This window comes from Euprymna scolopes, chromosome 26 (genome assembly GCF_053919585.1).
Source record: "Euprymna scolopes isolate OS-2025 chromosome 26, ASM5391958v1, whole genome shotgun sequence".
In the NCBI taxonomy this organism is placed as follows: domain Eukaryota; kingdom Metazoa; phylum Mollusca; class Cephalopoda; order Sepiida; family Sepiolidae; genus Euprymna; species Euprymna scolopes.
The window spans coordinates 106450619-106473191 of NC_136507.1; the positions used below are offsets into that span (position 1 = coordinate 106450619).

Genomic DNA, 22573 nt, shown 5'->3' on the forward strand with positions numbered 1-22573 from the left:
GCCGAGCGATGGGCTTGGTGGTTTTTGACTGCCTTTTCTTTTCAGTTCCGGTTACAGCAGCCATGGAAGAAACATAGAACTCAACTCTCTCTGTATATGAAGCATTTGACACCTCTACCCTTTGTCTTCCTGAGACTTTATTTTTAAAATGATTAGGCTAAGTTATGTCTCCCAGAGACTTTTTAAGGTCATAATTATTGACCTGTCTTTAATGACAATTCCTTCAAATGAACATTCTTTATAAACATCTCTGATGTCGACTCTCATCGATAATTGAATACATCATCAGAAGGCCTCATGCCAACCCCTTCAAACGGCTGTCATTGATCCGATCTTGAAACCTTGCTGAACCTGAATTTCAGTTCTTGTTTTTGTGTTTTTATTTAATAATAACGATCATTTAATTTAGTTTATTCGTTTATTTTTTAATTATTTAATGCACTCTAATTAGCCTTAGTTTCTTAGTTTCATTATTTAAATCTACCGATTCCAACATTGATTATTTTTGGTACCCTGATTCATCGGAGAGGGACCTATGTTTTCAGTGGCGTCTGTGCATGTGTCAATGTGTCCATTATTCCGGACAATTGCCAGATAACTGTCCATTAGTTTTTCCTGAAATTTTGCCACAAATTGTATTTCATTAAATAGTAAAAAAAAATTTTGCAAAAATTCCTGTTGCATCCCCAGGGGCTCAAAAGAGGTAAAAAAATGCCCCAAAATGGCCAAAAATGACATGTTTTGCCCCATCCATTAGATTTTTCTGAAACTTGGCCAAAATGTGAAGCCCATTTTTCTTAATATAAATCCAGTATGAGTGACTCTGGTAAAATTCTGGTTCGCATCCCTCTGGGACTTTTAGGGCTAAAAAAATACCTTTTTGAAGCTCTTTTTTCATATTACTCAAAAATTTGATATGTATGTCTATATAGGAGATTTCCATGGTGCTGAATTCAAATGTACATGTCTTAAGGCATGAAACTGCACCATTTGTCCATTTCACTGGGATTTGGCGTTCCCAGGAGCTCCGAAGGGGTCACAAATGCCCCAAAATTGCAAAAAAATGACATTTTCTACCCCATAACTTTTGACCTATCTATTAGATTTTTCTGAAACTTGGCAAAAATGTGAAGGCAACGTTGGCCCTTCACACTTCTCACATTCATCATTTCTTCACTATTTTTTTGTGACGTCATCTCACATGCAGCACCAGAGGGGAACTACACATGTGTGGCTTGTCTATTTTCTTGTTATTTTTTTTAAATCACTGATTTGATTATAATAACATATAATAATATTTAACTCCTTATCATATTAATTATGTACTTTAATTATATGATAAACCTATAGTTTTCCATCTTCTCATATTGTAAGCAATGCATCGTTATTTTAATTATCGTACGTTCAAAATCAATTCAAACGGCTTCAATTTCTCTAGGCTAATTAGCTTCATAATGAATTTAAAAATTTATATCTTTTCAAAATTTGAAAAACAAAATTTTCTTGGAAATCTTTTGCAGAATCGATGTTTAATTTAACTATTTTGTTCTTTTCTTTCTAGCTGCTTTCTGACAAAAATATTGATGGAAAAACATGTCTTCATGCGGCTGTAGATGGTGGAAATACAAATATTGTACGAACATGTTTACAAAGAAGTAAGACATTCAAATATTTGAAAAAATATTGAGTGATAAAATGGAATTTTTGGTTCTTGCTTACTAACATATATATATATATATATATATATATGTGTATATATATATATATGTGTATATATATATATATATATATATATATATATATATATATATATATATATATATATATACACAAACTCTGTTTGTTATACAAATATTATTGGTTACATATGTGCATTGATGTTTCCGTGGAGTCCCTATTTAAAGAGATCCACCTCATCAGACCAAAGAAGGTGTTCTCTTTAAATAGGGACTCCACCAAAAACATTCACATATGTAACCAATAATGTTTGTATAATAAACAGACTATGTACTAGCTCTGTCCTCCATTGAGCACTCTTTAATAATCATGTAGGTTTCATTAGATTTACATCAAGAAAACCAATCTATACAACAATTATACAGTACAGTTTTGTCATTGATAGCTTTCTTCCAACTGAATCAATATTTGATTTTTGTTTGTCAGTTTTACTTGTGGACTGTTGCATATGTCATTATGGATAATATGTATTTCAATTTAAGTCATTTCCACTATAACGATTGCTATGACATGTTCCCTTTGACCACTGTACACTCATTAACCCTTATTCTCGAGTGGCCTCTGGGCCTTGATAAGTGGTGGCTCCTTTGTAAAAAAAAAAAAAAATTACTCCATTATATATGGAGTCGAGGTAACAAAATGTGAATTACGATATCTTTTTGGACTATTTTCCTTATTAACATAATTTCTCTTCATACTATTGTGAAAGCAGCCCCTTTACTGTTGAGGTCACTAAATGCCAAAAAGCTTTTTACTCTAATAGTTTCTTCCCTAGAACAGCTAGACTTTGGAATTCTCTTCCTCGTACCTGCTTTCCTGACTGTACTGATACGCAGAAGTTTAAATTTAACGTAAACCAACATCGTTAATCTTTCCTAGGCATGGTCCCAAATATTAGCCCCTTTACATCCAAGTGGTGATATACCTTGCTAAGTAGTAACAGAAGTGAAAAAAAAAACGTATCGAAACCGCCTGCAGATTCAAAACAGTAGACAAAACCTGCAGTGTGATCTTTTTAGCTTCGCTCAAGTGAGTCGACTGTAAAAGAGTTAATTTTGCATGTCTTTTCCTTTTCAGATGCTGATGTGAATTGTTCGCAGATTGATAATTCGATGCCCCTTCACCTGGCCGCAATGTCGGGCAACATGGATTGTGTTCAGTTGCTTATTGAGCACAATGCGAGAATAGATGCTTTTGATAGGGAACAGTCAACGCCACTGCACAAAGCCTGCCTTTACAACCACCACGAAGTGGCGAAATATCTTATAGAACAGTGAGTATTGTTTATTATGTAATGCATATGCATACATTCGGTTCCTCCACACAAGAATATAATTGACTGGTGTAAGCCATGAATACAGATAAAGATACACAGAAAGCCAAAAGCCTAAGCATATTACCAGCTACAACTACAAACAATCGTTTATTAAAACGACTTACTAAATTGTATTATTTGATTATAGTAGCCAAGGCCACTCAGCTACTTCGAACAAATATTTTCCTTTTTTGTGAAATATTTGTTTGCTTTCAACATTTTCTATTCCAACTCTTGTATAGTGTTGATAGGAACAATCAACACCACTGCAAAAGCATTTACAACCACCATGAAATGGTTAAATATCTTATTGAAAAATGAGTATTGTTTACTTTCGATGCTCTCTATCCCAATGTTGTGCCACATTTTTGTTAAAAAAATAAATGTCTTTATACATAAATGCACAATGTATTTATATGTGCGTCTTTTATCACTTTCTCTAGTGCCGCAGTTTCTCTTTGCCACATTTCATGAGAAGCCATCGTTATAAAGAGACTTCATTGATAGTTTTTTTTCATATATGGTTTTGTTTAGAGAGAATTTACCCGAGACAATTTTATCGTAGTTATTTAATTTTAAAACTTTCTAACTAAACAATATTCTAATATTCACTAAGATTATCTGTTGTCTACATCATTGATCATGTCTTGTCCACATGGCTTCCACACAGACTGATCTGAGCACCTTAGTTTCTTTTTTGCTCAAAAATGTAACATCATTCTTCATCATCTCTTTTGGTCTACAATGTTTGACTTCTGCCTCCTGCCTCATCTTTGCATCACCCATCTTTCAATCAACTGTGGGAACAATTCTGTTTCACAGATCTGAATTATCATGAACTCTGTGTAACACTCATCAAAATTCACACTAACTAACTTAAGCACTACTGATGTAGGGTCACTAATATGGAACAGTTGTTAATTTGGAAATTACTTTTTGTGTTAATTTGTTGTTTTCACTTGTAAGATTTGCAAGTGAAACTCTTCAGAGACCTGAAGTTAATTTCATGCTTCATTGCCTTGAAGTAAATGACTTTAAATTGCTTTTATCCCAGTCAACATAGCTGAAAGAATATAAGCAACAAAAAAAAAAAAGATTGATGGAAACATGCTCACAATTGGAACTCGTTATGTGGTATACTTTTCTCCAGTGGCACCAGATTCAATGTGTTTGCTACTGAATCTTTTATCACTTAGACCTTTTTTGACCACATCATATTCGATGTAATAACACGGCTGCTATTAAATCATAATAACAAAGTCAACATTTCTCCAGTAACATTATTTTCAATACTGACCTCTATCGTTCAATGATCTTAGCCAGAGTCCTAAAATGCCTTTTTTCTACTTGAATTAATCTCATCTTTTACATTTTGCCAGGAGGAGTACTGGTGTGTCCGTGTTGTAGGAACATTTCTCTTATATCCTGGGCATGGCACCCAACTCTCCAGTGATTAAATAGAAATGATAGGTAGCTGCACTTTTAAATCAAGGAGGTTGATATGACATCTATTATGTCTGCTTGAGGAATTTTATCTTCAAATTCTTGGCATCATTAGGTGTCATTAATTCTCTCCTGAGAATTATCTTCATTGGGACCATCATGCTGCAATTGAATGATTTATGAAATAAATGAAAAACATCTTTTTTTTTGATGAAGAATTTATTTTAACAATTAAGGAGCATTTTAAGATCTAGTGAGTTGAGGCATATGACCTTTGGGGTTCCAATTTCAACTTTTTGGGACCGGCTGTTGATCTACTTTGAATTTTTGAGATAAGAATTAAGAATTTGCATTATTCAAACTACTAATCTCATCTGTACATGGCATGGTGAATAAAGTACTTGGTAAAATTCAGCTATAAAGTTTCACTTTTCTGGAGATTGAAGGTTCAATCCATAGTGTGTCAATGATGCTAAAAATACAACTGCAAATTACTTAGAACTTCTACTCAGTCATGGCTGACAAAATGAGATTAACAGAAAGATTCTGGAGTTTGACAAAATACACCTGAAGAAAGTCAAAGGTTACATCGACTGAAACATAAAAATAATACTAAGATGAAGAATAGAAATAACAAGTTCTTTGTCTTTTCAACCATTCGTTCTCACAGGATGAACGAACATTCTTAATATTACCTCAACGTCATTGGACAACGATGAAATATTTGGAGGATTTAAATTAAAAGCAATGTCTATTTTTCTGCCTGGTGGACAGCTGAAGACCTGGGCAACATCAATTACAGATGACCTAGCCATACTATCTGGCCCACAAGTAGTTGGTCTCCAGCAATGGAACCAGGAGTGGATAGTCATATCCTACGATCTAGCCCGAGATGGACGAAACTGAACTATGATGGTTCGAGATGTAGTTTGTGAAAAATGGTTCGATTCCACTAGGACGATAACTGCTACAAGTAAGTTAGTTGACAGTACAGAATTTAAACTTCAGCCCCTGTCCCATCGACGAAATGTTGCATCCCTCTGCCTGTTTTACAAGTATTTTAATGATGAATGCTCTGACGAACTACAAGCACTTGTGCCCCCCTCAACGAAAATACCCCTGACAAACCTGACAAGCAGTAAAGTCCCACCCCTACACAGTTGAGATCCCTAGATGCAAGAAAGACTTTTACTCTAATAACTTCTCCTTCAGAACTGCAGGTCTTTGGAATTCTCTTCCGATTTCCTGCTTCCCCAACTGTACTGACATGCAGAAGTTCAAGTGTAATGTGAACAGAACAGACATCTTGCTGCTAAACTCCCTACATAGTACCTCTTAAACTTAGATTCCTGATAGTAGCCCCCCCCCCCAACATCAAAGTGGCAATATGCCTTGTTTGTGTGAGAATGTAATAAAATAAAGATAAACAATAGTCTGTGTTTACAATGAATCATTCAAGCTTGGGTGTGAATTTTCTTGAGTTAATCTACTTTTATAGGCAATGCCAGGACACAGGCAGCTAGTGCACCAATAACAGAAACTGCAATGCCTTTATCTTCAACTAATTTTTGTATTTGGTAACCTCTTATCCAGCAAAGATGAGTTGACTTGTCTTCAATCAATTTGTCTTTTTCCAAGTGAGACAAGTAAATTCACTCAAAAGTTGGTGACTTCTATGTCTGGTAACTTTGTTTCTTCTGCCTCAGTGTTTGCAAGAAACAGTGATGTACTGGTTTGTTATTGTAACTACGTCCGGGGGAAGAGGGTTCACACAATCCTGCATCACAGGACCAATTAGTGTAACCATGTTAGGGCGTCGTTGTGTTGACCCCAGCACAAGGGCGCTAATCCTAAGTCCCAGTGGCTACACCTTTATGTTCGTCTAGTGCTGGGCCCTTTCAAATCATAACCAGACACTCACTGGTCACTAGAAACCAGCGCTGTAATGGTTTGAGAACATAAAACGGACACAAGTCTGTATGGTAATGCCTTTAACGTGCTGGCTGTTCATTGTCGTCAGGATTGAGTTCTTCTCTCACAATTGCACCGATTAACAGATATGGACCTCTTGCAGCTGCAATATGGGGGTCAGGTTTCAGGGTAGATCTGGAATTTAACTATTATTTTCCAAAGATCAAAGCAATCAATGCAAACTTTGGAGATCATTTCTTATAAACAAAAATAATTATTGCAGAAGATAATTTCAGATACAATCATGCAAGGAAAAATGAAACTATTCCAGTTCGTCTGCTTTCTAGATGCAGGATTTTTGACTTAAATTCTTTTAAACAGCTTCTCGATAGAAGGATAAATGGGCAATCTTCCTCTTTTAGGGATTTCCAGCCCTTGCACTTGTCAACAGTCAGCAAGCAAATCCTTCCATCTGCTAAAAATAATTTTTTTTTTTTTTTTTTTTAATGAAATTTGTAATTTCCTCTTCTCTCTAGCTGAGATTACCCTCTTCTCTTTTACCTCTTTCTTCTGAATCTTTTTCCTTTTTTTGTTCTTTCCTTCTTTCTCACACACCTGTTTTTGTTCTTTCCTTCTTTCTCACACACCTTTTTTTGTTCTTTCCTTCTTTCTCACACACCTTTTTTTTGTTCTTTCCTTCTTTCTCACACACCTTTTTTTGGTCTTTCCTTCTTTCTCACACACCTTTTTTTTTTAACTTTTAAATTTTTTTCGCTCCAAACAAAGTACATTGCCACTTTGGTGTAGGGGGCTACTATCAAGAGCAACAACTAATGGGGTACTATGTTGGGATTTGGGCAGCAAGATGTCGGTTCACATTTCACTTGAACTTCTGCATGTCAGTACAGTTGGAGAAGCAGGGACCTGGAATGGAATTCCAGAGTCTAGCGGTTCTGGGGAAGAAACTACTGGAGTAGAAAGATCTTTTACATCTACGGATCTCTACTGTGTGGAGGTGGGATTTAGCTGCCTGTCGGGTTTGTCAAGGGTGTCTAGTCGTGGGGGCACAAGTATTTGCAGTTCGCCAGAGCATTCACCATTAAAATACTTGTAGAACAGGCAGAGGGATGCAACGTTTCGTCGATGGCACAAAGGCTGAAACTTAGATGCCAGTTCAGGGCCTATCAGATTGGCGACTCTCTTTTGAACTTTGTCTAGGAGCGAGAGACTAGTAGCAGATGCACCAGCCCAAATGTGACAGCAATACTCCATACATGGGCGAATGGTGACCTTATAGAGGTACAGGATACTTTTGGGTGTTAGTAGTTTTCTAGCACGGTAGAGAGAGCCTACCTTCTTCGCAGCGGCCCTGGCAATGCTTTCAATGTAATTGTTCCAACTCATGTTTCCTGTGAACGTTAGGCCAAGCAGTTTGAAAGATATACTCTCAGATAAAGAGTCACTGGCCATTGCTATTGGTGGCAGAGAAGGTTTCTTGTAATTATTGAAGGAAACCAGTTTAGTCTTGGCAGCTTTGAATGTGACCATCCATTTGTCCCCATTCCACTACAGATTGGAGGTCATCCTCTAGTGTTTTTGCCATTTCTTTAGATATGTGTTCATTTGTTTTCCTGTCATGCCTGTTATAGAGTGTGGTGTCATCAGCATATATACCCATCTCGGAGGCATTTTTGTCGGGGAGGTCATTAATGAATATTAGGAACAATAAAGGTCCAAGAATAGACCCCTGAGGCACTCCATATTTATATCATATTGTTTAGATGTATGACCGTCAAGGACAACCTGGATTTTTCTCTCATCTAAGAAGGATTTAATTATGTTAAGTATTCTACCAGTGATACCGTATGATCTAATTTTCCTGAGGAGACCCTCATGCCATACCCTGTCAAAAGCCTTAGATATATCTAGAGCTACCACTCTGCCCTCCCTGGCTTTGTCCAGTGAATGGTATATACGTTCAGAGATTACAGTTAGGATGTCTGCTGTGGAACGGGCTTGTCTAAATCCATATTGTTTGTCAGTCAGAAGTTTAGCATTTGTAAGGTGATGGACTAGAGCATGGTTAATTATGGTCTCTAATATTTTGGCGAAAAGTGGGAGGAGGCTATTAGGGCGATAATTTGATGGGTCAGTTCTTTCGCCAGAATTCTTGAATATTGGTACCACAGAAGCAGTTTTCCAACAGCCCGGAAAGCAAGCTTCATTAAGGCATTTGTTGTAGAGTTTGGAGAAAACTGGAGCTACTTCATCTGAGCACTTTTTTAATAGCACAGCTGGGATGAGATCGGGTCCACATGCTTTTAAAGTGTCAAGTTTTTTATGATAACATACACCTGAGCAGGAGTGATTTTTAGATTGTCTAGCGTGGTGTCTGTCCACAAAGGAAAGTCAGGCAGGGGGTGGTTGGAAGGGTTCAGTGTGAAGTTGAAGGCAAACTGACTGGCAAGCATAATAGCCTTGTCGGTTGCTGAGCAAACAATCTCGTGATTGTTGGTTAGTGGGGTAATTGTTGATTGTCCATTATTTACTACACTGTTGTAGATTTTCCAGAAGTTACGAGTTCCTAATTTTTGTGCTTCGATGCATTTTTTAGTGGTTTCAGTAAATTCTCTCTTAGCTCTCGCTATTTCTTTCTTAACATTACTTCTAGCTTCTATATACTTCTGTCTGTTTGAACTGGACTTATGTCGGTTAAATCTGCAGTATGCATGCTGCCTTTGAGCAATGGCAGTTGCGCAAGTAGAAGTAAACCATTGGGGAGAGTGGGGCTTGCTATAAAATTTACGCATGGGAACATGTGTTTCAATTGCTGTTTTGAACCATTCAGTGGTCTCATTTGCGCACTGTTCAGCAGGAAGAGAAAAAATATTTCCCCATGGGGTATCTCTGATAAGATCTCTGATGGCTTCTCAGTCAGCCTTTTTATAATATCTCGTTGTTTTGAGCAGTGGCTCTTCAGTTTTGGGTCTAGAGTTTAGGGCGATTTCAACCATTATCACTGCATGATCAGCATTCCCGAGTGGGCTGTCAGCATTTGTTATACAATCCTCGGGAACTGTGGTCAGAAACAGAAGCAAGGTGGTATCTTGCTGGACATAAGATGACTTCTGCTGATATTTCTGTATTCGTCAAGTCAGAATATTTGTCGTCAATTCTCAATTAAGTAAAACTTCATTAATTTTTCCCTACAATATCTCAACAAAAACACATTCTATCATTCCTCTAGGCATATGAGATTTTTTGGTCAAGTATCAACACTCCTGACCACACTTTTAAAAATTTTTTTAATTCGTTTGAAAATTAACTGTTACCTTCCCACCTCCCACAAAAAGTCTGAAGAAACTATGTCCTTTTCATATTTCTTTTTTATGTTTTCAGAGGTGCCCGTGTAAATAAGAGAGACCGTGACAGCTACACTCCACTCTTGTTAGCTGCACTCCGAGGCCATGTGGAAACAATTGAAGTGTTAATGGATGCGTTTGCAGACCATACAGTTGTGGATAAATCGGAAAAAACTGCCGTCTATTTAGCTGCTGAAGAGAATCATCTGGAAGCCTTAAAGGTTAGAAATAAACAAAATATTTTAATAAATGGTTAGCAAGATAGCTGTATTTTCAATTAATCGTATGGTTACATTGAAAGAAAGAATGTTCTTGTATATGATGTAGTACAGTTGAGTTAGCAGGGTCACTTGGTAGGGGAATGGCAAGGAAACTAAAAAATTTTTGAAGCATAAGAGTTTCTTGTTATTAACTATATTTAACATAAAAATGTTAACCTTTTAACTTTTCTTAACCTTAAATTAAAATTAAAATTCAAGGGAAATAACTCTGGTTTCCTGTAATAAAACAAGGGGAGTAACAAGCACACATTACCACCATCCCCTCTCCTTTTTTTTTTTTAGCATTGTCTTTTTGTCTGCGGTTTTTTGGAGTTTAATTGTTGTATTTTTTAATTTAATTACTTTGTTTATAAATTTTGCGTCACATTAATTAAATAATTAGCTAAGAATACCCAATTATTTTTATTTGCAGAAACTCTTAGAAAATCCAATTGTAAGCGATCAAATACATGTGAGTGACCAGTATGGAAATGTCCCTTTGCATATAGCAGCACAAGAGGGATATCTTGAGATAGTTCGGGTAAATATGATTGCATAACATTTTCACTTTATTGAATAAAAAAGAATTGTATTTATGGACCAAAGGTTTATGTTTGTATTCAAACTACGTTACTTTTTTTTTTTTTTTTACAATTTTTGTTTTCTTATTTCACAATTTTTGTTTCTTGTTTCTTCACAAATTTGTATTTCTTAACACAAAGATGAGAATAGTTCTCCGAATAATAGAAATAAACTTTATCTAAAAATTTTTGAAATGCAATTTATTTTTATATTTTAGCTCCTTCTAAAAAATGGCGCTAATATTATGGCTGCAAATGATGAAGAAAGCAGTCCGATTCACTTGGCTGCTGAGTATGGACGGACAAAGTATGCATTTTTTTAAAAGATTTATTTTAGATTAAAAAAAAGTAAAAAAAAATTTATGAAAAGTTTCTGTTACTTTACTTCACCGCAAACACAGCAACCGAGATGTAAGTGGCTACTGTGATTAGGGGGCAGATTCATAGGGAGCATCCTCAGTGAGGAGTTGTGTAGCAAGTTGTTTGTCTACATTACATTTAAATTTATGCATGTTAAGGTTATTTATGTATCTTGATACATTTGAGGTAACAAAAACAGGGAAGGAATTTAAAAGGTGAGAAAAGCTATTAGAGTGGAAATTTTTCTGGTATCTAGAGACCTCTAGAGCGAAGGGTGAGATTTTGCTGCTAGTTGGATTGGTTGGGGGTATTTTCGTTTAAGGGTCATGTGATTAAAAAAAACAATCAGTGTTAACTGTTCTACAATTTCAAGTAACAACTGTCAAAATTCACGATTCAAAAATCCAACTCCAAAACTGCTGACAAGACTTGCTACTTTTGCATCCAAATCGAAAATCGACTCAGTCTCTGAAAAATCAGGCTTTTTATTTCAAGCCGGAAGCATCTCATTTGCATATTAGGTGACAATATTGCAAGCATATAAAAAGAAAAGGTGATAATTTTTTAAATTTTCCTTCATTCTTTTTGATTGCATGGGATCCTACAGGCTGCACAATTTTTAAGGCGTTTAATCACAGGAGAGTAACTTATCTTGCCTTTGGTAACATTTCAGACCACAGTAAGATCCATCAGAGAATATTCTGTGAAATTACTTGTAAAACAAGCACAGGGATGTAATATTGTGGGGCTGGAGCTTGCTAGATGTTGAGGGACCTAGTAGGCCAGAGACTCCTTTTTTTTTTTTTGCCACCATCTCCAAGAGGGAGAGGCAATTAGTTGGTGCATCAGTCCAGCTATGGCAACAAAACTCCATACATAGGTGAATGGTGGTGTTATGGGAGATGTAAAATACTGCCAGTTATGAGAAGTTTTCTATTCAATTAGGGAGGCAGGCTCACTTTCTTTGCTGCAGACTTGACAGTATCTTCTATGTATTTATTCCAATTCATCTTGCCTGTCAATATTAAGCCAAAAATTATAAATATTGGACTCTCAAGAAGAGTTCTTTCAGACATGGCAGTTGACAGTTGGAAAAAGTTTCTGAAATCCGAAATGCTACCAACGGCAAGATAAGTTACTCTTCTATAATTAAAAGCCTTAAAAATTAGTACAAACCTGTATTTGTGTAACCTGCAGGGTCCCATGTAGACAAAAAGAGTGAAGACACCTTTTCTATTTATATGCTTGCGACATTGTTACCTAATATGCAAATGAGATGGTTGTGATTTGAAGTAATTTTTGATTTTTCAGAGACTGGGTCGATTTTAGATTTGGATGTTGGAGTAGCAAGTTTTGTCAGTAGAGTGTTATGTTTTGGAGTTGAAAATTTTTTACAGCAGTGTCAAATTTTGAGTAGTGAACTTTGACAGTAGTGCATTGAATTTAGCCTCAAAAAATTTTATTTGAAAGCGAAGCATACGGAACAATTCATCCAGGCAAGTGTTGAACAATTTCTTTTATTGTTAAAAGAAAGGAGCTTTCTTTTGCTAACATCAATTGTAAACATCCATTTTGCTCCAAATTGGAAGTTATTTTCTAATGAATTGCCTTGGATATGTGTCTATTCGATTTGACTGTTGAAAATTGAACATGGTGTCATCAGAAGGAAGTTGTTTATGAATATTGGGAATAATAAAGCCCTAAAGTTCAGCCGTATTAATGTGATGTTGTTTGGATGTATGGCAATTGAGAACAATCTAGATCTTTTTTTAGCTAAGAAGGATCTGATTATATTAAATATTAGTCCAGTAATAATAATTCAAATTAATTTTTCTGAAAAGACCTTCATGCCAGACCTTGTCAAAGATCTTGGATATCAAATGCTATCACCCTATTTTCCCCTGCCTTATCCAGTGTGTGGAATATACATTCAGAGATAACTGTTTGGATATCTGCAGTCGGACATGATCTTTACTGTTGATCAGAAGAAAGTATTTTTGAGGTGATAGATTATTGCTAGATTAATAGTTCCAAAGTTTTAGTGAACAGTCAGGTGATAATTTTTCAGATCATTTCTTTTGCCAGAGTTCTGGAAAACTGCTAACACAGGTAATTTTCCAGCTATCAAGAAAGCAATATTCAGTAAGGCAATTGTTATAAAGTTTTGAGAGCAATACATTTTTTTTTAATTATGTTTTTGATGTGTTAAAGGCTTTTTTCTTATGGATATCAAAACGGTAATGACCTGACTGTTAGGATATCCGTAGTAGAAGAGGCTTGCCTAAATCCATACTGTTGCTCAGAAAGAAATTTATCCTATTCAAGATGGTGGACTATCGCTAGATTGATTGATGATTCAAGGATTTTTAGATGTACAGCCATTGAAAACAACCTGGATCTTTCTTTTAGTTAAAAAGGATTATATTAAATATTTGTTGTACAAATTAATTTTTCTGGAAAGGCCTTCATGTTAGATCTGGTCAAAAGCCCTGAATATATCAAGCGCTATTGACTGTGCACACACACACGCACAACGGTTGGTAGCCAAAACGCACTGAGTGTTGGGGTGAAGCTGTCAAAACTGATGTCGCCGGAGGTGATTAGGTCAAGTAATTGACCCCCACAATTGTTAGGGTCAAAACACTTGCTAGGAATATATATAAGTAGTCAATCAAAAAGTGACACTACTAAATTTGTCCCCTCCCTGCTCCCCCTTCTGTCTACTGCTTGGAAGCGTGCACATGAGGTGAACAATAAAATAATAATTTTGTGTTTTTCTAACAAATGAATTGTGTTATGAGTTTGTTTTTTGGCTGACAAGAAACTACCAGTGCTCAACCCGGCTACACTATTTCACGTACATTATCCAGTGTATGGTATATGCATTTATTTATTGAAAAAAAAAAAAAATTCTGACTACGAGTTCAAATACATAATAGCTGCGTGCTTATTTCCAGTTTATTCACAATTCTATAATTATAGAATATATATATTCTATAATTATATAAATATTCTATAATTATATAAATATTCTATAATTATATAAATATTCTATAATTATATATATATTCTATAATTATATATATATATATATTCTATAATTATATATATATATTCTATAATTATATATATATATTCTATAATTATATATATATATTCTATAATTATATAAATATATTCTATAATTATATAAATATATTCTATAATTATATATATATATTCTATAATTATATAAATATTCTATAATTATATATATATTCTATAATTATATATATATATATATTCTATAATTATATATATATATTCTATAATTATATATATATATATATTCTATAATTATATATATATATTCTATAATTATATATATATATTCTATAATTATATATATATATTCTATAATTATATATATATATTCTATAATTATATAAATATATTCTATAATTATATAAATATTCTATAATTATATAAATATTCTATAATTATATATATATTCTATAATTATATATATATATATTCTATAATTATATATATACTATAATTATATAAATATATTCTATAATTATATATATATATTCTATAATTATATATATATATTCTATAATTATATAAATATTCTATAATTATATAAATATTCTATAATTATATATATATTCTATAATTATATATATATTCTATAATTATATATATATTCTATAATTATATAAATATATTCTATAATTATATATATATATTCTATAATTATATATATATATTCTATAATTATATATATATATTCTATAATTATATAAATATTCTATAATTATATAAATATTCTATAATTATATAAATATTCTATAATTATATATATATTCTATAATTATATATATATATATTCTATAATTATATATATATATATATTCTATAATTATATTCACAATTCTATAATTATAATCACAATTATATACAATGTGAATGGTTAGTTGGACTTATGTAAAAAAAAAAAAAAATACCAAAAAGGTATACCAAATTGACTTTTTTTTTGTTTAAAAATTAAATTATTTTTGTTTTGTTAATAAAATTTTAGTTTTATATAAAAAAAATTGTTCATTTTTTTTTTTTTTTTTAAATATAAAAAATACGATTGTTGAATGTTATTTTTTTGATTACTTTCAATTTTTGGGGTGCATGCATAATTTAAAAAAGAAAAAAATAAAGATTAAAAACGGTATGAAATTTAAATTTCCATTCGATTTTTAAATCAACCGTAAATTTTACCATAATCTCTGTCTATTTATTAGTAACTGTTAAAGGAACCCTTGGCAAACTATTAAGGAACCCCAGGGTTTCATGAACCCGGGTTAGGAAAACCTAGTTTAGATTAATAATTGTGTCTCAAACAGGTTGTTAAGGGCAATGAGTTAATATACTGAGTGGAAGAATTTTTCATCAAACTTAATAAGTTTGTCTTGGAAGTCCACATGCCTATAAGTACCTGTAAAGTTATTGTCTTTTGTTATATGTTAGCTGAGAGTTTTAGCCATATTTGCTGCCTTTTGAAAAACAGATTTGGATATTCCCCCACGATTCAGTTTGTTATTTTGGTAATATTTTTCTGGTTTTAAAAAAATTCACAGCATTGTTCGGTTATTGGTGCAAGAGGACAAATCCGTGGTAAAAGTTGAAGACGAAGACTCCAACACACCCCTTCACATTGCTTCCATTCATGGACATGACATGGTCGGAGAGGTTCTTATTGAATATGGAGCTGATGTATGTGCTTTGTAAGTATTGAAATTCATTTTTCTTTTTATCAATTGACTTATATCCACCTCCTTCAGATATCCATATTCAGTTATACCCCATCCTCAAATTCAATAGGGTTTGATTTCATGAATTGGTGATATGTCTCATATAGAAAATTACAGCAATTTACAAGGTGTTTGCGACTCAGTCCTGTCTCTTTCAAGCTTAATTTGCATATGTGCTAGGATTGCTGCTGCTGCTAATATTTTTGCCCGTCAGCTATCCTACGCCTGCTGCTGATTTTCTTGTATGCCCATACACGCTCTATTACAACTTCTTACATTAACTTTGAGACAAATTATTTATTTCGTAGTGATTCTTTGGTGATTCAGTCCGAGTAAACTATAAGTGAGTTTTACCTACCAAGATCTTATGTATGATATGAAAAGAAACTGGAATCTTAGGAAGATTTCCATCATTTCAGTAATTATAAATGCAACTGGACTCATGAGAAAGAATTTCAAAAACTATCTGGCAAATATACCAGGTGAACCAAGTGTAAGAGATATACGAACAATTGCACTTAAAGAGACAATTAGGATCTTAAAAAGATTTCTTGGTTGGAATGTATAAGATAGTGAATGAATGTCTGGCCTCCAGCAGGATGCCCCATCCTCACTTAAAACAAACTAATAAGAAAATTGAACATTGTTTTTTTGTTTTTTTTTATTTCTGTTCTTCATCAAAAAAAAAAATTATTTTTGTTAATTTGTAATCTCATGAACTATTTATCTTGGCCAGAAACAACAAACTCTGGACGCCACTGGATTGTGCGGCTGCGAATGGAATGACAAGCATCGCCGAAGTCCTTTTAGATAGCGACAGTCCTGTGGATCCAGCTGACAAAACAAAGGTAGATAACTCTTGTGATGAATTATTTCTACTTATATATATATATATATATATAAAAGTGTGTGTGAGAGTTGCCTATGAACTCGAAAATGGCTAATGCGATTTTTTTTTTGATTTTTTTTTTTAACTTCAACCAAATGTATTTTGTGCATTCATTCTTTTTCATCATGTTTCGGCCAAGTCATCCTCTGGCCTTCTTCAGGTGCCTGTGGGGCAATGGATAGAGGCGTTGAGTCTCTACGGTTCCAAGTGAGCATTGTGTGAAGATAGCGGTTTCGATCCTACCCAAAGCAGGCCACAAGATTAGTTGGCCAAAACATGATGAGACAACAACAACTATGGAAGGCAGTATTTACTGGGGTTACAGTTACAAGACTCAATATTCCTATCCTGTTGCGGTTAATCATCTGAAGAAGGCCAGAGGATGAGTTGGCCGAAACGTAGTAAAACAACAACAACAACTATGAAGATGAGGATAACAGTCCGCAAAAAGAATGAATGCACAAATTATGAAACCTCATCTCCACGAATTTCGAAAATAAAAATAATGAAAATAAATGTACTTTGTCTGGTAGTGTTAGATAAGTTTTGTATCAGAATGCCTCAGATAAGTATCAAAAACTGACAATCAAAAAAATCCAATTAAAGAAGGAACAGTCCGATTTTGACCAAAGTTAACACTTTTATGCAGCCTAACATCACAAGTGCATTTTAGAAGTTTTATAACCACATGAGCAGAAGGGGCCTGGCATATAAAATCAACAGGAGGTTCTTAAGAAAGGGGACACATTTGAAATGAATGTTTTTGTTTAGAGTACAATTGTAGCATGATACTTGACTTTTGTGTTTTAAATTTTAATTCAAACGATTATCTATATATCTATAAAAGTGAAAATGTCTGTGTGTGTTACCAAATAACTTTGTCAATTTTCAGTCTACAGACTCGAGATTTGACATAAGGAGTATTGAGATTTGGGAAAAGCTTCTTAATCAGTTTTTGGCCAGAAATTTGGCTGTCAAGGGGTCAAAGTTCAACGTTTGACCTTTGAGAACTTTACTAAACTACTCCACCAATTTTGGGTCTAAACACTTGAAATTTTAAATGTAGGTTAATTGGACCTGGATCAAACTTTCAAATTTGATTTGAGCCCAAAACAATAAATGCTAAAGGGTCAAAATTGGGGTTAAAGTTAAAAAAATTTGACCTCTATGGTCTCTACCAAATTACTCAGCCAATTTCTAACATTTGAAATTTTACATAAAGGGTATTCAGAGATAGGGCAAAATCGGTTTGGGTCGAACATTTTTGAGCTCCCAAGGGATCAAAATTTAAAAGATTTGATCTTTGTTGTGTCTAGCAAACTACTCAGCCAATTTTGGGTCTAAACATTTAAAATTTATACATAACGGGTATTCAGACATGCAGCAAGCATTTTAATCAGTTTTGGGGCAAAAATTTGGTTGCCAAAAGGTCAAAGTTGAAAGAGTTGACCTTTGCAGATTCTACCAACTTCCTCAGCCAATTCTGAGTCTAAACACTTGAAATTTTAGATGTAGGTAACTTGGACATTGGTAAAACTTTTTATTTTAATTTGAGACCAAAATAATAAATGTTAAGGGGTCAAAATTGGAGTCCAAGTTTTAAAAAAATTACCTCTGCGGTCTCTACAAAACTAATCAGACAATTTTTGGTTTAAACATTTGAACTCTTACATAAAGTGTATTCACACGTAGGACAAGTTATGAACTGTACAAAAAGACCTGAGCAGAGCCAGGCTGAACTGCTAGTATAAAAATAATTTTATAAAATCAGGTGAAGAATTGTTAGATTCTAATCAAAGAAAGGATAACCAGTTCATGCACAACAATGGAAATGCGTGCAAACCTGTAACATGAAACAAAATTATATCTGGATGACGAAGCTAGGAGGTCGGTGAGCAGTTTTGTTGCTTTGGTAATAAAATAATTAAAAGTAGTCTTTTTGTTGTCTAGAATGAAGGATCATTAATTTCAATTTTCTGATGATGGTGATAAACTTTCAAAGCAGAAAATTTGATATTTTCACCAAATCCCAAAGCTTGAAAGTTGTCGACATGATGCTGTTCATGTTTAATGAAGAATAGAAATTATTTGTGTTACTTGTTTTGATCGGACTATTGTTTGACGTTCATCGGGCATGTTGGTCGCCATCTTGGAAAAGAAAAGAGAAAAGTTACTGGCTACATAGATGGTTTCGTATTCTTGGAGTTGTTTTTGTTTTTTGTTTTTTTCACTGTAGTTTCGTATGTGTGAAAAAATACAAAACATACGGCAAAAAAAAAAATTTCATAAATAAAACACAAGATGAGAACAATAGTCGAATCAAAACAAGTAATATAAAAAAATCAGTCGTCATCTCAAAAATTCAGAACTGTAATAGAAACTGCTTGGATAGACAACTCATTATTCTGAATAGTAGATGTGCTCCATCAATGTTTAATGCAAAAATGACATTTGACAAAAATTAGATTATTATTTTTTTTTTCTTACTAAAGAGCCACCACTTCTCAGGCTCAAAAACACTCAAGGATAAGGATTAATGAGATGCATAGATTGTTAGTTGAATGATGAAGAATATTATGAAAGGATTTTTTTATACTAATGAGTAGGGCTATGACAACAGAATATTCTTTTTATTGTTTTGACTCTCGAGTATATATCCGATACAGTTAATCAACTGAGAACCACATCTCTCTCTATATAAAAGCAGAAAAGATATCAACGGCTACACACTCGAGAGTCAATACAAAGAAAAGAATATGCTGTTGTCCTAGCCCTACTAATGAGTCATCACTTATCAAGGCCAAAAGCCACTCAAGGATAAGGATTAATGAAATGCATAGATTGTGTAGTTAGGGTTGAAAACCATCTGCCAACAGACATAAAAACAACAATTCTTTTCCCTTTATCAAAAACATCACAAACAAAACTACAAAATAGGAAGGGGAAGGCACTACTGCCCTATTTTATCCCTTAGTTGAAGTGGTTTCCAGCTGGCTTAAAAATCTGGTAGTGAATGCTGGCACTAATACCAAATTCCAAATAATATGCTGTCTCATCACATTCATGAGCTGCTAATTCAGTAACAATCCACAAGCATCAAACAGAAGGAAGTTACCCTTGAATCACTCTGTGTTTCATTTCCCCTGAATTGAACTTTAACATGTTTATATTTAATTCTATTTATATCCATACATCGCTTGCAAAGATGACCGTGATCATTCAGTGTTTCATAGATCTGAAAATGGTTCATCAGTTTGATCTGAGTTCTGTAGTATCTGCCTCATGCTTCCATTGTCTTTTACAAGCCTTTGCCAACTCCTTGTAAAAGAGCTGTTAATTAGGATTGCTAATTCGACACAAAAAAGTGATTGAAGCATGACTTTTAATTCTATTACTATGAGGTTGTCTCCCCTTGCTTTCTTTTTTTTTTTTTTCAATTTAAAAAAAAAAAATTTCCAAATTTCATGTCTTTTTATTTTGGAAGTTTTCTGAGGGTATTTATGGGCGTTTTTCTTTGATTATTTGGAAAGACTTTGTACATTGTTTGATTGTCGATGGTATTTGATAGGAATATTGGCTTTCAGAACTTTCTGAATTTTTGCGATGAGAAATGATTTGTATTCTTTGAAATATTATTCTCATCTTGAGTGTTATTTTCATGATTTGGTTAATGTAACCTCCGACCATTGCTACATAAGGGCTTTCCCCTTCTCATGTAAGTAAGAAGACAGACTAGATAAGTAAAAATGAGATTAGGAAAAGGCCAGAATCGAACCCTGTAGGCAGGTTGAAACCCTAGGAATGCAGTCGATTGTTAACTAAATATTATTTATGTCAGAAAAAGAGCAATTGTTTTTAGAAATAACTGGATATTAAATATGTCAGTTAAAAGAATGGACAATGAGAGTCTGTAGATAATGATTAAAAATAGGTTAGATATTGAACAATTAAAATTGGGAATTCTTTGTTTGCCGAAAGTGTGTTTGGACAGACATATGTAAAATCCATGTGAAATTTAGTCACGTTCGTTAACAGCACACTTCTGACGTCATAAATAAAGGCGATTTCCAATATATTGAGATGGGGTTTGAAGTTAGAGGAGATAATAAGAGAGTCACACTCACAGCCAGAGAGAGAGGGTCAGAGAGTGAAACTGATGCCCTTAGAGGCGAAGGTTGTAAGAGAGACCATATAGCTATACAAGTTTGAATTCCTGACATCATCAATCGGCTGATGAATAAAGAAATCCTCTAATAATTTGTAACTGTTTATCTTTGTGTCGTCATTACAACCACTGAAAGTTAAATGTGTTATGTGTCCCCCCCCCTGCCATCATCAATAATGTCTCTTCCCTCGTCTGTGTTAACAAGAACTCTTGCATAAATGTCCCAGCTCTGTGTGAACTCCTCAAGAATCCTCAGTCGTCATGTATGTAATTTATATAAATGTCATTATCATCCCCTGTTCTGAGTCCCCCTCAAATGTGTCTCTCGATATGAACCCCCGTCATCCTCAATATGTACCCGCTGCACAACACCATGACTGGGAAGAAGTCCTAAATAATTTTTCTGTCAGGTGCCATTCAAAATTCTGTGCAGCTTTCTGATGGAGAGTCGTTTGCGTTTGATGAAAAGCTTTCCGAGTTCAACAAGTTACAAATAATACACGAGATGGGAATAGCAGTCTAAATAATCCATTTCTTTGTTTTGTAAAACCTTGTAGACGACACCACTTCACCTGGCAGCTCAAGGTGGACATTCCCGGATGGTGACGCTCCTTCTTTCTCATGATGCTAATATTGGCCAATGTGATTCGGAAGGTCATAATTGTTTGGATATGGCCATTGATAACAATCATCTGTAAGTAACGCACGTCCTTCTTTTCGCTTTTTGTTTTCTGTTTTTGTTTTCGCTTTTTGTTTTCTGTTTTTGTTTTCGAGTAAAAACACATTAGAAACGTTTTTAATGAACATATCAAATATACAAGAAAAAAAAATATATAAATGAAAACAAATTTTTGGTTTACAAAATTCTATAGTCATCTGTTATCCACTAACCAGGGAAATTTTCTGGAATAGCTATTCATACAATATTATTGCTTAGAAATTATTTTGGTTCTTGTTCAAAATCTCCCCCTATATCTAGTCTATATAAGTGAGAATGCGTGTGAGGACACTTCTCAACCTATATACTCAACAAATTTTTGATCTATAAACTTGAAATTTGGTATATAGGGTATAATAGTTAACAGTTTTTTTTGATAAATATCTCATCACATTTCGTTAACCAAATCAGCATAATGATAGATGTGGGCAAGAGAAAAACAATTATTTTACAAAGTATATTAATATATATATATATATATATATATATATATATATATATATATATATCAGATATTCTTGTATATATTGTATTTATCAGGTTGACAAGAAAGTTCTTGCAGTTTTTAACTTTTAAATTCAGATGAACATATCTTGGCTCAAACAAAAATTATTAATTGAAATAAGCACCATCAGAATCAACACACTTTTGCCAACGCAAAACAAATATTTATGCCAGTAATGTAAAAATCTTATGTTCTGGTGGTGATGAAGTCGCGGAAGGCATTTTTCATATCGCTTAGTTTTCGAAGCATTTCTCACACAGAAAGTTGTCGGGATGTTTGAAAAAGTGTTAGTCAGTAGATGAGAGGTCTGGAGAGTATGGTGGATGCGACAAAGTTTTGTAGCTAAATTTGTTCAACTTCTGCAGAGTCGGTTTAGCAATGTGGTCAGGCATTGTCGTCGATGAGAATTGAGCCTTTTCTGTTGACTAATGCTGAGTGTTGTTGAAGTTTCTGATGCATTTCATCCATTTGTTGAAGTACTTCTCCACTCGCATCGCAGACTACCAAATAGTCAGCATTACCTTCTTTTGGTGCAACTCT

General features: G+C 33.8%; 1 protein-coding gene across 1 annotated transcript in view; it reads left to right on the forward strand.

The window, feature by feature from the left end:
* Positions 1-22573, forward strand: part of LOC145248345 (uncharacterized) — a 126842-nt gene that overhangs the window by 62881 nt on the left and 41388 nt on the right. The window contains exons 6-13 of the mRNA XM_080110260.1: positions 1562-1655; positions 2815-3010; positions 9806-9989; positions 10462-10569; positions 10828-10916; positions 15583-15729; positions 16493-16604; positions 21368-21504. Of these exons, the coding sequence (XP_079966386.1) occupies positions 1562-1655; positions 2815-3010; positions 9806-9989; positions 10462-10569; positions 10828-10916; positions 15583-15729; positions 16493-16604; positions 21368-21504 (1067 nt within the window). The remainder of the gene's footprint in view (positions 1-1561; positions 1656-2814; positions 3011-9805; positions 9990-10461; positions 10570-10827; positions 10917-15582; positions 15730-16492; positions 16605-21367; positions 21505-22573) is intronic.